Source organism: Herpailurus yagouaroundi, unplaced genomic scaffold (assembly GCF_014898765.1).
Source record: "Herpailurus yagouaroundi ecotype Mexico unplaced genomic scaffold, PumYag 29, whole genome shotgun sequence".
Taxonomy (NCBI): domain Eukaryota; kingdom Metazoa; phylum Chordata; class Mammalia; order Carnivora; family Felidae; genus Herpailurus; species Herpailurus yagouaroundi.
In genome coordinates this window covers 106,082,990-106,100,452 of record NW_024412377.1, presented here as the reverse complement: position 1 = coordinate 106,100,452, position 17,463 = coordinate 106,082,990, and the positions used below count along the sequence as shown (strand labels likewise).

General features: G+C 40.5%; 1 protein-coding gene across 15 annotated transcripts in view; it reads left to right on the top strand.

Moving 5' to 3' along the window:
- The window catches only part of MAST4 (microtubule associated serine/threonine kinase family member 4), a 570,307-nt gene that overhangs the window by 438,072 nt on the left and 114,772 nt on the right, over positions 1 to 17,463 (top strand). For all 15 annotated transcript variants that reach the window (XM_040451692.1, XM_040451683.1, XM_040451673.1 and 12 more), the window contains one exon: positions 16,413 to 16,501. In XM_040451692.1, coding sequence (XP_040307626.1) covers positions 16,413 to 16,501 — 89 coding nt within the window. The remainder of the gene's footprint in view (positions 1 to 16,412; positions 16,502 to 17,463) is intronic.

Here is a 17,463-nt window from a genome sequence, read left to right as displayed (position 1 = left end):
CAAATACACAGTGTGGCCTAACTAAACAATGGAGCTATTTTAAAACTCTGGGAAATGTCTCCCTCCCCAGATTTCCTGATTGCAAACTCATATGCACATCTCTTGAGTCCTGGTACCAGTGCTCCCTTTGCCTGAGGCAAAGACATTCTTGAAAAAATGCTGGGGGATTTTTGGTGGAGTTGTAAAGCTGCCTACAAGACAAAGGAGTTAATACAGGAAAACCCACGTTGAGGGATATAACCATGGAGGAAGTTAGAAGATAACTTGATCTACTGAGAATTTATCACCAGGTGCCAGTCTCCAGATTGTAGAAAGGGGACATGACCTGTCGCTACCCACTCTTCTGCTTTCTTTTATACTATTTTAAAATATTGAAACTTTCAGATGCAAAAATAAACCCAAGTTTCTAAATGTATTCTATTTACAAATCTAAATAAATTTGTGTGATTTTTTTAAGTAAAAAGAGAAATGATTTTTGTCATTTGAAAAACATACCATCAAATATTTGGTGTACTGTCCTCGAGGCACATTAGCTAATGGCACAAAGTGTTTTTGCTCTTTACCATATAATTGTGTGAGTTCAGCAACTTTGGTGCCTACTGTTAACAGTCAGTGTAGCTAATATGTGAAGACCCAGGCAGAAAACACTTTGTTAACATAAATGAGCCCTGTAATTTTATGATTATACTGTGAATGAAAATATGATGTGACCACAAAGCCAAAGGAATGACTCACTTGGTAGCTATTGACAGATTTTATTTTCAAGATGGTTTAGGTGTATTGTTGTTTTCATGAGTGTTATGTTCTTTCCGCAGGGTGTAGGGTCTCTTTAGGAAAACAATAAGTAAAAGTAGCCAGTGAAAAATTTCACCTTCACTTCTTTCATCCAGTCTGCGATTTATTCTCAGTAAGTTGAAGCATCTGAATTCTTGTCTTGATGTGCAGTTTAATTTCATGTGAGCAGATCACTAAGGATCCTTTTCAGTGTGGTAATGTTGCACAGGGGGCTGCTATCTCTCCGTACCATTGAATTTCTACTTAGAAATGTTGCCATGTGAAGGTCAGATTCCCTAACTGTAATCAACAGGAATCCAGGAACACAATGGACAGGAACTTTGTGAGTCACTGCAGGGAATGCAGAATGAGTTTGGGTTGGTTGCCTGGTGAATATGGTGAAGAGGCAGAGTGGGTGTGTTACTCAGGAGCTCAGGGTACTTACTTATAAGGACCAAACCAGGCTAGGGACGAATGAGGTCACCTCTTTGAACACAAGGCTGGCCTTATGAGAAATAGATGGCCGTGCCTGTCAGAGGCATGCCGGTGGTTTCAAGGTGAGTGAAGCCAGCCTTCAACTTTTCCTTGGTAACTGACGCTTTCATGGCATGCCAGTTTGTCTGAAACCCTGCCGTAGCTCTGACATTTTCTACGGTGCAGTGAAAGCTCTTTCTACACACAAACACATTCTCATACGTGATCTCTTAAAGTCTCAGAGGTTATTCGGGAGCAAGAATGGGGGCAGATGCCAGACTAAAGGAATGACATCTTGAAAGAATAAATGGAACAGAGAAATCCAAGATTCGGGTTCACAAGCTTCTGGAAGTTGTAAATATGTACATTTTATAATGAGGAATTTGTTTTATTTTGAGACCTGTCATTTGTAACTATTTCAACTTAAAAAGAAGTTTGTCTCAGTAGTACATGCAATATACCCTTTTATGCTTTGTGTCTTCTGGCCAAATTCCAAATGCATATTACAACATGGGCCATTCCTTTTCTCCAGAGACACTGCTCATAAACATGCTTCACATCACAAATCTGATTTCCATATTCTCCAATGCTGAAAGAGTCAGAGTTCTAGAAATAGGGAAAGGGGGAAAAAAAAAAACATATGGAGCATGATCCAGAAATTTAGGTTTAATTTCAAAATCTATTAAGAAACAGTGGAACAAAAAAGTTTGATTCATACACGCTTAAGCACAATTCTTTTCTCTAGTTGGGTCTGTCTAGACCAGCTGATTTGGGCAGGGATAAGTAGAAAGTAAGTGCCTGTTTGGCATGGCTGATCTCTGTGTTGGGTCATCTGCCTTTGGATCGTCCACAATGCCCTGTGGAGATGGAAATGTCCATATCAGGACCTCTCACATGTCTGTTTGCCATGAGCCTGAGCACTATCCCAGGATAAAAAGCATGCTCCATGTGGTGACATCGGTATGTCTGTCCATCCGGGTCAGGCTCACTGCCTCCAGAAAACTCTCACTGTCTGGTGTGAAACTTGATGAGCTGATCTCCCTCTTGTGTTTGAACGTTGGGCTGTAGGTGCAAAGATCTACTACCCCCAAGATCACCTACCTCCATCTCTTTGGCGTGTGTCTGTAGTTACCAAGCTCGCTGATGTATGCATAGGACCAGAGCGCTGAGATACTAATTTCCAGGGATAAATATAGTTATTATTGAGCTGTGCTCAATAATACTGTTCTAATTCTCTGTCTTAGAGACACTTTAACATAATGACTGAAAGCACAGGTTCTGAAGGCAGACGGTCTGGATTTGGATTCCCCTTCCACCACATACTCTTTGTGTGATGTTGCCAGACAAGCCTCTAGACTTCTCACTTCTTGGGTTTTTCACATCTGTTCGATACGGATAAAAATAAGTCCTACCTCAGAGGATTGTCACGAAAATTAAACCGTTTCTTGGCACAGAGTAAACACTTGTCAAAGTTAGCAGTTATTGTTATTGCTGTTTTTTGTCATTCACATTTGGGCACACCTCTCCGCGAAGCTAGCCGCTTCCCCTGTATGCTTGGGGGAATATTAGCAGAGCAAGGCGTGTTAGTTAGGTGACTTAAATGATTCTTGGCATCGGGCAAAGGTGGACTGATGCACATGGTTTTGACAGTTAGTCTGAAACAGCGAAGTCTGTTGGGTAGAGTCCCTTGTATGTCCCTCTACCTTGCCGTTGCCAGTTTGAAGCCCTTGGCTTGATTGGCCCAGAGCTTGGATTGACACTTGAACCTGTGGTTTTGCAGCTTTTGTTTTTTCTTTCTTTCTTTCTTTCTTTCTTTCTTTCTTTCTTTCTTTCTTTCTTTCTAACCATTTCTTTTTAAGTGATTATTTGTTTTTGAGAGAGAGAGCTGGGGAGGGGCAGAGAGAGAGAGGAAAGAGAGAATCCCAAGCAGGCTTCGTGGCATCAGTGCAGAGCCAGACGCGGGGCTCCAGCCCACGAACTGCGAGATCATGACCTAGGCCGAAACCAAGACCCAGATGCTCAACCAACTAAGCCACCTAGGCGCCCCATGTTTTTCTATGTTCCTAAAAGCCAACCAATAGCCCTTCGTGTTGTTACTTTTTTTTTCTGTAACTGTGTTAATATTGTCATTTACTCTCACGTCTTGTTGCTTTAGACCTAGCCCCTTTAGCTCTTGAATAATTCATTGTATTGCCTTAAAAGTTAATTCTGTAGGTAATCTTAGGCTTCTTGTTCTAAGATCCTTGAGGGAAAGCCTTAGTGTAACATTCGAAATATTAAAACATTTATGCACGAAAGAAGGTATGCAAGAGAGGAAGACCGATATGTTTTATTTTGATAACTAATGTTTATGAAGCACTTGCTGTGTGCCAGGTACTATGATATTTCTTTACATGAGTTACCTCATTTAGTTTCTACATAGCCCTCTGAGGTAGTTCATATTCTTATCCCTATTCTACAGAATGGTAAATCGACGCTTAAGGGGTTTGGAATTGGAAACGAGATCTACCAAGGGTAAGTCCTTATATTTGATAGCCATCCCATGAAATCTAAAAAGTAGCTAGCTCTCTATGCAAAAGAATTACTCTACACTCATAAGTAGTAGTTATGTGTATCTCTGTGTCTAATGCAGATTTCTAACTTTGATGGTGCCCTGCTTGTAAGAGCCCTGTGACTTCCCTAGTGGCCCCGTTTGCCACTAGTTATTACTGCGGCCTTGGCACACACCACACCACCTTCCGAAGCTACATTGCTGTTTCTCAGCTCCCAAACGACAAAAGCAAGGTGAATTTGCTACCCAGACTGAATACCGAGCAGCTAACTTACTGGCCAGCATCTTCTGGTATCTCCCTAGCCCTCCTGTCTTTAGCAACAGAATTGATTCCTTGTGGCCAATTTCATCTTTGCAAAATGAGAGACCCACTAAGAAAACATCAGTGGATACAAATGAGAGAGAAGGAGAAAAAAATTGTCCAGTTAAAGGAAAACCTGACTTTTTTTACTGTACTTTTCACCAGAGTAGTCTGTTCTTCCTTCCTTTAGAGGGCTGTATCCTTTTCATATGGGAAACAAACAGCAGGGGCGGGGTGTACGTGCTTTAAGTATGGGATTAGCAAACAACTCCTGTTAATATCCATTTGGCAGTTTTCCTGTTGTTGTTCCATCTAGGAAACATTTTCTTCTACTTCTGCCCATTATCATAGTTTTGACACTCCTGTCATTAACAGAATGTCATTTTGCAAGATACTGAATTAGGCACAGCTAGCAACAAAGCATACTGAACAGAAAGATAATGGCTTTTTGCCACATGACTTTTCCTCGCAGAAAAGCACAGAGTGGAGCTCTCCTGTCAGCTGTGCCTGTGTGTGTTTGTGTTCTGACTGGGGGCAGGTGGAACCAGGGGCAGTTCACTTGTGGGCAAAGTGCTGTGCCAAATTTTGGTAAACGGAAAATGATTTAGAGCTGGAATCATGTTAAATAGTCCCGATGCTCATTCTGTGCTTGACACACATTTCTGTTGAGTGTCGTAAAAGGAGGTCGGGTATTTACAGAAGCAAACTCCTCTGCCTTTTATGGGTCAGAACCGAGTGGCTCCATTGTCCTCTGAACCAGAAAGAAGGAACGAGCTTTTGATTTTTATGGGTAGCTTTGAGCTCTGTAGCTAAAGGACCCTACCAGACTAAAATATATCCACCAAATTAAGTGTTTCTGGATGTAACAAGTTAAACAGATTTAATTTCTATATGGAGAAGTCTGGAACAGGTAAAACATAGTCATCAGTACAACTGGTCTATATATGTCCAAATGAAATATGGATATAAGAAAATCTTACCAGCAAGATGCGCCTGGGTGGCTCAATCAGTTGAGCTCTGACTTTGACCCTGGTCATGATCTCACAGTTCATGGGTTCGAGCTCTGTGTCGGGCTCTGTGCTGACAGCTCAGAGCCCAGATCCTGCTTTGAATTCTGTGTCTCCTTCTTTTTCAGCCCCTACCCCTCTCACAGTCTAAACAAACAAACAAACAAACAAACAAACAAACATTTTAAAAAGGTGGGGGGTGGGTAGAAAATCTTATCGAGCTTTATGAAGGTGTTGAGCATTTCTTAAAAGCAACAAGAGACTGTAGGTACAGGAGAAAGAAGTTAATAGTATAACTTTATTACAGTATTTCCAAAAAGACAGATCAGAGCAGATTTATTAAGTCTATACTGTGGTTTGGTGCTGCTACCCCTTTCTAAGGTTTTTTAAAGATTTTACTTCCTCATCACTGGCCAACTGAGAAAAGTTCAATGTTATTCAATTAAATCGATGAAAAGTAATTTTTATAGTTGGACTTTGAATTTGGTTTTCTGCTTCTTAGAAAAAAAAGTATTGTTATGAGTTTTATGTATATCCAGTGTGAAACATGAGAGCTTAAAAAACTGTGTTAAAGTCACATATTTTACCACCCCACCCCTTCTGCCCCAACACACACACACACACACACACACACACACACACACACACAGGAAGTTCAGGAAAACATTAGTTTGTATTTGTATTTTGTTTATTCTTAACTCCCCAACACATTGTAGGCTTACCTTCAGTCCCTGTCTACCGCTGCACAACCAAAGACTTAAGTGTCAGTCTCTGAAGGATTTGACCCTGACCTTTTACCCAGTTACACAACCTGAAGTATTTGACCCTGAGCCTTTACCCAGTTACAAAACCAGGACTACCACCCCCACCGATCCCCCACCTGTCTCTCATTGCCACTCAGCCTAGGGGACATCAGCTCTTCAAGCCTTGCAGAATAGATTAGACCATGGTTTTGGATGACTCCATAAGGTGTTTTGGCAAGATCAGCCCTTGGAACAGTTTCCCAAGATCTAGCACATGCCCTTCAGCTCTTAGATCAAAACTAATCACCCCATTTCCCCAGCATTGTCTTCACACCATCATACCAAGGAGGAGCAGTCTTTATTTTGTGTCTTCTGTGTGAGGTTTGAGCTATTGTGTCCTGCAGGAAGAATCCTAAGTTCACAAGTCATCTGTATCTCCTCCTTGACTTTTCTAGCCCTCAGGTGTCCTTCAAATCCATCACCTGCCCTCAAGTCTTAGCATTCCTGAGGGGCAAATGGGCTAGGTATTTCCTATGATTTTGTTGCAGGTAAATTGTCCTAAAACAAATTTCTCAGGTACTGAGACACTCCTCGCTTGAATCACTTTTTACTTCTAACATTTTTAGCAGTTGAGCTTTGCTTGCTGCTGTAAATATCCCTGTCATTACCAAACTCCTGCTCAACTTTAACCTTCATATTATGCCTCTCTTTTAATCCCACTGACCATCCCTTTGTAATTTTACTCAGAACAATGTGTATGTAGGTTTTTCCAGTAAGGTGTGTCGCACCGTACATCCAGCCCCACAACACTGTCAGTTCTTTGTGTTTTCTCAGTTATACGTGACCTTGATCAATGTAGTAGTATTAGACAATGCAGTAGTATTCTAATATCATCTTGGATCAGCTGTATCTTATAAGTTACACAATGTCGGGGCCCCTGGGTGGTTCAGTCGGTTAAGCGTCCGACTTGGGCACAGGTCATGATCTCGCAGTTTGTGAGTTCAAGCCCCGCATTGGGCTCTGTGCTGACAGCTCAGGGCCTGGAACCTGCTTCGGATTCTGTGTCTCCCTCTCTCTCTGCCCCTCCCCTGCTCATTCCCTGTCTCTCAATAATAAACAAACGTTAAAAATTTTTAAAAAGTTACGCTATGTTTGTGGCACAAATTAAAAACTTCTGGGGCGCCTGGGTGGCGCAGTCTGTTAAGCGTCCGACTTCAGCCAGGTCACGATCTCGTGGTCCGTGAGTTCGAGCCCCGCGTCGGGCTCTGGGCTGATGGCTCAGAGCCTGGAGCCTGTTTCCGATTCTGTGTCTCCCTCTCTCTCTGCCCCTCCCCCGTTCATGCTCTGTCTCTCTCTGTCCTAAAAATAAATAAACGTTGAAAAAAAAATTAAAAAAAAATAAAATAAAAACTTCTTAAAAACTCAAACTGTATTGTTATTCAAAAATAGTTACTGAATCTTGAGTGAAATTATTATTTTCTATATTTTTCCCTGTGTCCAAAGAGATTGACCATTACATAAAATGTAGTCTTTGGCATCAAGGAGCTTGTCCCCCCTCCTAGATTATAACCTCCATGTAGAATCCCTGGTTATGTTTCCTAAATGAATGAGTGACTCCACAATGGGTGCTGTGCTTGCCAATGTCTCTGTGGAACAATGTGGTGAATGTCAACCACCCATCAGCCCTGTGGCTGACAAAGGACATTAGAGTTCACCATACCAGCCACATTGCTACGTCTTGTTCTGAAATAGCCACAAAATGGACTAAGAAGAAATAGGATTAGAAAATGTTTTATGTCAGGCTGATCTCTGAGGTGAAGGGATTATTTAGTGAAAACCTATGAATGGAAGGATAATTTGCCATGCACAGTATATACTGTGAAATTCTAGTGCTTACTATTTATGAAAATAGGTTTCAAAGCTGATTGGGATTCTGTCTCACGCTTTAAACAGCAACAGATTTTGGATGGTACCTTTCCTCCAGATTCTGCCATAGAAGGCAGTTATCTGTGAAGTATTCTTATCTCTTTTATACCTTAAACACTTGGAGACTGTTTTTTTCGTGTTCTTATCTCCCCTAGTACTTTATACATAGGAAAAGACATTCCATTAATATCTGTTACACTGAATAGTGTCTTGCTAATATCTTTGTGTTCAGCCATCCCTCCCTTCCTCTATGAAGACAGAAAGTTGGGCCAGACTTCAGTATGGGTTATCTTAATGGATTAGATATATTTCCAAGAAGTACCATGAACAGTAATATGTATTTTTTCCTATTGATTTGCCTCAGAATTTTTGAAAGCTTGGAGACCTATGCCTTGCTGTAGGTATGTAATTAGCCAAAATTTTTCAGTCATAGGTGAAAACAGTGTGAGCAGCTCTTCATTTCCATTATAATGAATGCCTTTAAAAAGGAATTTTTTCCACTAATGGAAAAGTTAAGTTCAAGTATGAAGCCAATGATATCCATAATAAGCATTCATAATTACATACCCTACATAGCTGTGAACTAGGGTCATTACATAGGTGCGGGAGTGAAGAGGCCTGTGGCACTCAGGCTTGGTTGTCACCACACTGTCACTGCTTGCTACTTCTCCTTTTTTTTGTTTTTGTTTTTTTTTTTTTTTTTTTTGGTGGTGTACAGAAGAACATGGACTGGTATAATGCATTGAATTTGGGGGCCATTAGTTATTCAAACAAAATACTTAAAGTACAATCACAAAGAGTGGGATAGATTAGCCCATCAGCTTAACCTCCTAACTGGCCTCCCTACTTCCTCCTTTGATCATTTCCATCTGGTAGCCTGAACCCTTCTTCTCTTTAGACAAAAGTCAGATGATGTTCAAAACCTTCCAACGGCTTTTCTTTTCCCCCAGGCTAGAGACTGGTCTCCATGCTGTGGCCTCTCAAGATGCTACAGATATGCCCGTGCTCTTTCTCCACTGTCTCTCTGGTGCCTTTGGCTCACTCTACACTTGTGTCAGGCCTTTTGCTCTTTCTGAATGCTGGATGCCTCATCCTTCTGTCCTCATTCACTTCTTACCTCCCCAGTAAGTCCTTTCCTGACCGCCTCTTTACAGGTGTGATTCGTTACATCTGCCCTCTCCGTCCTACCTTCTGAACTATATTTTCTTTCTTTCTTTGTTTTTTTAAACTTTTATTTATTTATTTTGAGAGAGAGAGCATGAGTGCCCAAGCAGGGGAGGGGTAGATGGGAAGGGAGAGAGAGAGAGAGAGAGAGAGAGAGAGAGAATGAATCCCAGGTTCTGAGCCATTAGCAAAGAGCCTGATGCAGGACTTGAACTCACGCACCCTGGGATCATGATCTGAGCTGAACCCAAGAGTTGTACCTTTAACTGACTAAGTCACCTAGGCACCCTTCTGCACTATTTATCTCTATCACCATCTCCTACCATATATATCATAGTATATTATAAACTTTATAAAGTTTACTCATTTTTGTGTTTACTATCTGCTTCTTTCTCCAGCAAGTAAGCCCTTTGAGGGCAGCAGAGATTTTTACTGTTTAGAGTATACCTAGCATATATTAGGGACTCTGCAAGCAATTTGTTGAATGAATTATAGAAAGCCTCGGTGGAGCCTTGATTTCAGAGACCATAGTGGGATGCCAACAGTGCTTGGCTTTACCTTATATCACAGAGACACAAACACTCATGCGTGGATCTCTGCCACTTTCTAAACTGTTCAGGAAAGGGGGTACATCTGTAGCCTTGAAGAAGACTCAAGAAAGGGGAGATTGATTTATATCAGAAAAGCAAAAAAGTTCTTGGGAGAAGACAGTGGTATGAAGGTAGAAATGTAGAGAAAGACAAAGCAGTCTCTGAAGGAATAAGTAGGATTTGGGGGGAAGGTGTCTACACATTTTTAAGGAAGATTTTCTTTATGTTGCTTACTATAATTTTTCTTTCAAAATACAGCTCGAATATACTTTCTAAGGCTTTTTTGCATGCGATTTGCAAACATGCAGAGGCCTAGATCGTTCCTGTTGCAGAAAAGGAAAAAGAAATGTCCATGATATATATAATTTTAGTGCATTTAAGAATTCTAAAATTTGCTTCAAATGAATAACCTAAAACAGGAATGAATTAGACCCATATTTATGTTGCCATGGTTAAATCTCAAAAAATATAATGTTGAGAGGGAAAAAAGTAGGTTGCACAATACCTATAATTTGTAGTGTGTACTAAAGTATAATTTCTGCAAAAGTCAAAAAGTGTGACTGCCACAGAAATATAAAATGACCATGTTAAAGCTTTTGTTATTAATTAATGAGGGTAGTTGCAATATAGTAAAAGATGAAAAGATTTTGAAACTCAGATGCATATCTACATATATATACGTGTATATATATATATATTTTTTTTTTTTTAAATCAGGAATGATGCCATGAATTTGCTAGTAGATGTGCAAAACGGGTTATTATGTTGTAGGACAATGTTATTAAGTGTTAGGGATCATCCTTCCCTAGAGATTATCACTTGTATCTCTGCCATACAAAATTTGTTTGCATTTTTGTGGGCAAGAATCATTCGGCTTACTACCAGTTTTCTACATGTTGTCTTCTATCCCTACAGAGTTTTAAAATAGCCTAGTCAGGAAAAAGACCATGGAAGCTGTCCACCCTTGGACATCCCCTGGGGAGCCCACCGTGTAAAGCCTAATGAGCCGTTGAAAGGAAAGCTGTCCATCTCTTTTGCACATTCGCACATGTTTATCAGTTTTGCCTGGTACGTGATATCATTAGTGAAACTGTAAACACGGACACACGTGTTGTTAGATGCACATAAGTGTGCTCAAGTACCAAAATGAATGGGAAGGCTCCAGGCCACACTTTTTTCAGTAGTTGTCTTGTTGGGAAGTGGAACATGTTGATTGGTTTGCATGTAAAAGGGTACCCTTCCCCCTGTCTCTGCTCTATGATTGGAAACAAATATGACAAGGTGATACCGTTCATTCCCAGCGGTAGAAATTGTTATTTTTCAGTATTTTCTCTATTTTTAAAACATCTTGGACAATAGGACAGTAAACTTCCAACTGTTTTTCTCATGTGGCTGTAGCTCATTCATTGTACAGACATGGAAACTACAGCCTGCTTGGTTTATAACAGGTATTCGGGACTACCACCTGAATTAGACAGTCTCTGTCTCCCAGTCATGCCCACCTTACTCCGCTTGGGCTTTCCCTTTTGTTGAAGGAATATTCAAATAGTCTGATTCTGTTAAGGTATTCACAATAACACATGTCCACATCCAGTGAAGCTTTGGTCTGTAATTGGTCTACCGCAAATTTATCAAATTGTTCAAGACGAACTAATAAATTGGAGCCTAGCATCTCTAAATTCCTGGGGCCTTCCTCCCACAGGTCACCGTGCCATCACTGCCTCTTAGCCGTGGCCAGTCATACGTTACACTAAGCCTTTCAAGTCGGCTGTGAGTGTTAGAGATTACTGCCTATTGCGGTTTCCCCTCTGCAGCATGTCTTACTGTGGTCCGACGTGATGAGTATTCATGTCTCAAAAAGAATGTCATTTAAAATTAAGCTGGATCGCAGCTACTCAGACCAGTTGCAAAAGGCCACAGTCTGGTAGGCCTTGCAGCTTTTACACACCTTGTAGGGCATAATTAACAGGTTTCTTCAGCCAGGAGAGATGTGACAGATTCCGATGTGAAATATTTACAGGTCCCACCAAGGCCTTCATGTCCTTAGCATAAGGACAACCTGGGCAGATAGAGAATATGGTTGCTTTGGACCAAAATTATGTACACCACATTCCCCTCTCCCCCTTCAGCTGCGTAGCCTACATACCTCTTTTCCCTCACACTTTTTTTTTAAAGATGACTTAATTTTTTTAATGTTTATTTTTGAGAAAGAGTCAGCACACGAGCAGGGGAGGGGCAGAGAGAGAGAGAGGGAGACAGAGAATCTAAAGCAGGCTCCAGGCTCCGTGCTGTCAGCACAAAGCCCGATGACCCGATGTGGGGCTTAAACTCAAGAATCCCAAGATCATGACCTGAGCTGAAGTTGGACGCTTGACCGAGTGAGCCACCCAGTCACCCCACCTCACACTAAGTCAGCCCTGACTTTGATGATGAAATGTAGGATCTGTCTCTTTATCTTCCTAGCCAACAGAAGGCACTGTTTGCAGTCGCTAGGAAATCCAGCAGTTCCTTGCGGAATGCTTTGGTGATGGGAACAATGAGCTCAGAGCAGCAGGAGGGGTGCCCTGGGCAATCCTCACATCACCTGCCTGAGCCAAAGCCATGCAGACAAACACTTCCTTGTGCTGGCCTTGTGTCACTCTAAAGCATCTCCACCCCTTTGCACATCCAGCTGCGACATTCTTCAAGAGTGTTCTGTCCCTCCCTGTCTTGCCTCCCAGCACCCAGGGGCTGGCCATTCCCACTGACTGACAAGTGCTATCATTGCCTTTCCACCTTCCATTCTCCTCAGATCCCAGGTCCACCCAGTCAGCAGTACTTGTGTGTGTGTGTGTGTGTGTGTGTGTGTGTGTGTGTGTGTGTGTGTATGTGTGTGTGTATGTAGTTGGCCCATGGTGGGAGGAACCAAAGGAATGAGGTAAAAAGAAATACTTACTTGGCATCATTATACTCTGTCCTGACCCACTCTTTGTTTTTTCCTTTGTCGCAAGTTGTCTGTGGCTGTCTTCTTGGGCTAAACTCAGATTTTGCAAGTAAAGAATTTGTGCCAGTGTGTCACCTTCCAAACTGATAGAACAAACTGAGATGTTATCCAGAAGCAGCATGTCTCCATGTGTTGCTTCAGGTGGTGAACCGGAGAGGAGGTGGTACCTAGTGAGTGGGGAGTGGACATTCCTGTGCTTGGCTTCCAGATCCGAGCACGGGCAGGGGGAATGGCTTCCATTTCTTTTTAAAGAGTGAAGCAGAAAGAATGCATTATGGGACAAGTAGCTGAAACTTGAATTACTAAGTGTTTTACTTGGCAATCATGGATCTTTGTTCCAAAGGCTGAAAACTGGAGAAGACTTTTTACAAGCTCAAAAATTAAACAAGGATAAATTTTAAGCAGGCTAAGATTTCGGCTCCACTAGAGGTGACATTCCTATTTTACCTGGTAAGACAGCCCCTGTTTCTCCCTTGGGTGACCCTGCGTGAGAAAAAGCAAGCAAGCTGAATCAACTTAGTCATGCTGGTGGTAGGGAATGAACCTTGATTTGCCTAAGTGGCGATGTATCTACTCTTTCTTCACTTTATGAATTAAATGAGTGTGGCACAGTCACCACCACAAGGGGAACCTGCTTCTTACTTGGATGCCGTGAGCTTCTCCTTACATCTTCAGGAAAGAGTGTGATAACCTGGATGAATACATGATGACCCTAGAGGTCAGCTCAGCATTTTGTACCTGCGTCATGTGTGGGCAGTGCCAGGTGCTGTGGCAGTGTGGGTAGCAAACATTCATAGGTCCTGCCAACTAGGAGTTGTTTTACTCTGGGTTAAAATCAGCTTTTAATTCATTTATTGGGAATCAGGTACCTAGTGCAATGAAGTTAGGTGACTGTCTTCCCTACCATTGGAAAATTGTCTGCAGAATATCTCAGGGTCCCAGGTCTGTAAAAGTGCTAATGTACATATCAAGAATTGATATTTTGGGGCTAAATACAGTATAAAATATCCCTTTACCCTTAAGAATATTAGCAACAAATAAATGAATTTGCGAAGCCATGTCCCTAGTTCGTGACTGTATTTATTTTGTGTATGCATAGGAATCTGTCTTGGCCTGTATTGTGTAAAGTGTGGTTTTGTGTATACATAGGAATCTTTCTTGGCCTGTATTTTATAAAGGCTGGATTTGTATTTGTTTAAAAGCTTCCTGTTTGGGGAGAGATTCAGGAACGTTTCAAGTCTGTTATAATTTTAATACTGTCTGTACCTTCATGCTTATGATCCATATAGAGGTTAGAGAAGACCCTTTCAGCTTTGATTGTTCATAGCATTTGTCAATAAGATATGCCTCTGATTATTTAAGGTTTTGTGTAAAATATTCCCAGTATCTTAATTATGGTAAACTACTGAAATTCTGAAACAATTTGCTTTTAACTTTTTTTCTTGCACACATACTCCTAAATGAAGAATCCTTTTTTCTTTTACTCGAAATTGCATTTGTGATCACTATTTTGTAAAGACTACAAGTCTTTACAGAGAGTAGGCAAACACAGGATGAATGTCATATAAACTTTTATTGTATTTTTATATTTTTGATAGTGACCAAACAAGTATATTCCATTTGCCAGTTTTATTTAGACATTCTTTTTAAGATTTTTTTTTGAGTCAGTTTTTTTTTTTTTTTTTTCCTGAGAGAGAGTGCATGTGGGGGAGAGGGGTAGAGAGAGAGAGAGACAAAGAATTTTAAGCAGACTCCATGCCTAGTGCATAGCCTGACACGGGGCTCGATCCCATGACCCTGGGATCATGACCTGACCTGAAATCAAGAGTCAGACACTCAGTCGACTAAGCCACCTGGGTGCCCCTGAATCACATTTTTAAAATCAGTACTTTTCAGCCTTTCTAGGTAGACTTTAAATAACTGAAATAGTTTTGAAATTTTCTTCTGTTTTTCTTTGTGTTAAATTTAAATTGATTTTGCTTATAGTAGTATAGTAGTCATTCTGTGTATTTGTTAGGAAAATTCTGGTGGTTTTTTTTTTTAATTTTCTTCACGAAATACCATTTTCTAGTTTTTCTTTAAGTCACATATTTCACCAGTATCCCTATTTAAGATAATCATTAGGTCAATATTTGCATTGATAGACATTTATTATTCAAAATTTTCTTTACATACATAAACACCAATAATTGAGTGTCAAGAGAAAATCTTCATAAGTGATTTAAATCAAATGCTAAATGTAAAAAATAATACAGGTGGCCAGTTTTCTGGCAGTTAACTCATATTTCAGTTAATTTGCCCAAATTAACAAATAACTTTGCTGAGATTTCCAGGGTATAAATCTGTCATTTATAATTTCTCTTATTAATGTTAGCAAGTTGGTATGTTTAATATTCCTGTATTAAAATGAAAGAAGACATTCATTTGAATTAACACTAAATAAATTATACAGTGTCTTTTTAAAACAGTCATGCTATCTGATTTAATGATTGTGAATTTAATAGGTCAAATACGGTTCTTAATAGATGAGTTGATAATATCACAATCCACCTTTATAATTAAGTATCAAGAGTCTGTTCTTAATCAGCAACTTCTTTAAGGCTGAGTAAACATGATCTTAATTAAACTCCCAGATAATGCTAAGGGATGTTGATTGTTCCAGTAAGGAAAATAAAATGATGCAGCCTGACCTTAACAAATTATAAATATGGGAATGTTGATAAATGATAATGAGCAGCAAACATTGAAGAGAGAGGATTGGTTCCCAAGTCAATATTGTTGAAAGGAATTGAGTTTGGTTCTGAAATGTGTTACTTGAATATTTAGAAACGTTCCTTTCTGTGTCCACAACACCCAAGTTAGACGTCAGGTGAAAATTTCTCTTTGAAGAGCCTGTTATAACAGGTATATTCTGAGTTAAGGAAGACATTACACTAAACGTTTAATGGTGGTGGAGGGCAGCCCTAGTGTAGAAGGGTAGAATCACAGTGCCCTGAACCTGCCGGGTTTTATTCCCCTTTTTCTCACTACTAAACTGATAATAGAGAGTGAAGCATCAGTCTGTACTAAAGGAGAGGCAGGTGAAAGGGAGATAATATTCTCCTCATCAACCAGTTTTGCATGTGTCTTATTCTTTGCTGCTTCTGAGACTTACTTTGGAATCAAGATAAGCATTTTATAACTTTGGCCTGGCAGAAACAGGAAAAAGTAGCTGCCGTGTGCCTATAGGTAACAGTTTATTGAGTGGGTACTGGGATCAAAACAGTGGGTCATGTGCCTCTGGCAAAACACTTTCACTCTTACTTTAATACCAAGTGGAATCTGTTTTTATGATTCCAAAGTGTTTACCTTAATAAGGAATTTGAATATAGTATACAAGATGAAAAATGAATCAGTAGTGAAATACCTATCTCTTCGGCATCAGCTGTTCTGTTGACAAAAGGCACAAATAGGAAATTTGTCTAAATAATTAGATTTTTAATTAGTGCATCATTGTAAGATTAATGTCATCGCGCTTCATTGCATGTAATTTTGTATTAGGAATTTCATGTCAACAAAGACGCTACCTGTGGTTTGTTGATTTGAATCCTTAATTTATCACTTGGGTGTATGGCATGTCAGCTATTTGCAGTCAGGAGTGGAAAGACGGCATTTGATTATAACCTCACTGGTGGTGCGGAATATTGATGGTGTTATGCTATATGAATACATTATATTTTCTAATATTCAAGAGGCAGCCACCCATCAAATATTAGTGAGTATGTATTAACTTGCAGAAGTTGGAGCAACAGCAGCAGCAGACAGGTTGCTCAACCTCTGGTGTATGTTGAATATACCTGGACATCACTGATGTTATATTTGCTGTTTGAAACTTTGTTTTTGTTTTTCCTTTCTGACAGTTGCCGAACAAGCAACCGGAAAAGCTTGATAGGCAATGGACAGTCACCAGCATTGCCTCGACCACACTCACCTCTCTCTGCTCATGCAGGTAATTAATTACCCTTTCTTAAGTTTTGTTTTACTTTTTGCTGGCTCTTAAAATAATCCAAGCATTTTGAAATTCAAGTGTGCCTTTATATCATACTTTGGTTTTCCTGTTGCTTTATCACTACATTATTCTCGCTGCTAAGTGAGCCTAAGCCTCATCCTCTCTTGCAAAGTGTTTGGACTCTGAAATTAAGAATGTCTTTGTATATGGGATCCTTTTCGAGTTATTCGTTTCTCCATTTCTAACTGTGTGGATGATGCAAGCCATGTTTCCATGTTGGGACTGTCTTTGCGGAATGCATGTGTGTTCATTCACATGAAGAGAATTAGCATTAAGAACTATAGAGGAGGAAAAATAATTTTTCCCTACCTTTCTAAGTTCTCCACTGGGAATCTCATAACCAAAGACAGATTAACCAGAGAAGAGCAAACACATTTACTTAATAGAAAATTTCCATGACACAGGCATAGAGGTGACTAACTTGAGTCAATTAATGCTAGGTCTGATGAAGAGTAAAACGTGCAAAGATAGGACAGAAGTGAACTAGGTCTAGTAAACTGGGGCACATTTAGCAAGGGCTCTGTGTTCACAGTCTTCTGTGTCCCTTGTCTGTTCCTTTGTTCAGGGTATAGGGAGGACATCTCTGACATGAGGACTTGATGATGTGCTTTCGGTCCAGGTCCAAAGAGCCTTGCTGCACATGCCATTTCTAATGTTTGTTTATTTTTGAGACAGAGAGAGACAGAGAGCACGTGCGCGCGTGCGAGCGGGGGAGGGGCAGAGAGAGAGGGAGACACAGAGTCTGAAGCAGGCTCCAGGCTCTGAGCTGTCAGCACACAGCCTGATGCGGGGCTGGAACTCACAAACTGTTAGGTCATGATCTGAGCCCAAGTCAGACACCTAACCGACTGAGCTCCCCAGGCGCCCCTGCATATGCCATTTCTTGTATTTCTTCAGCTTAA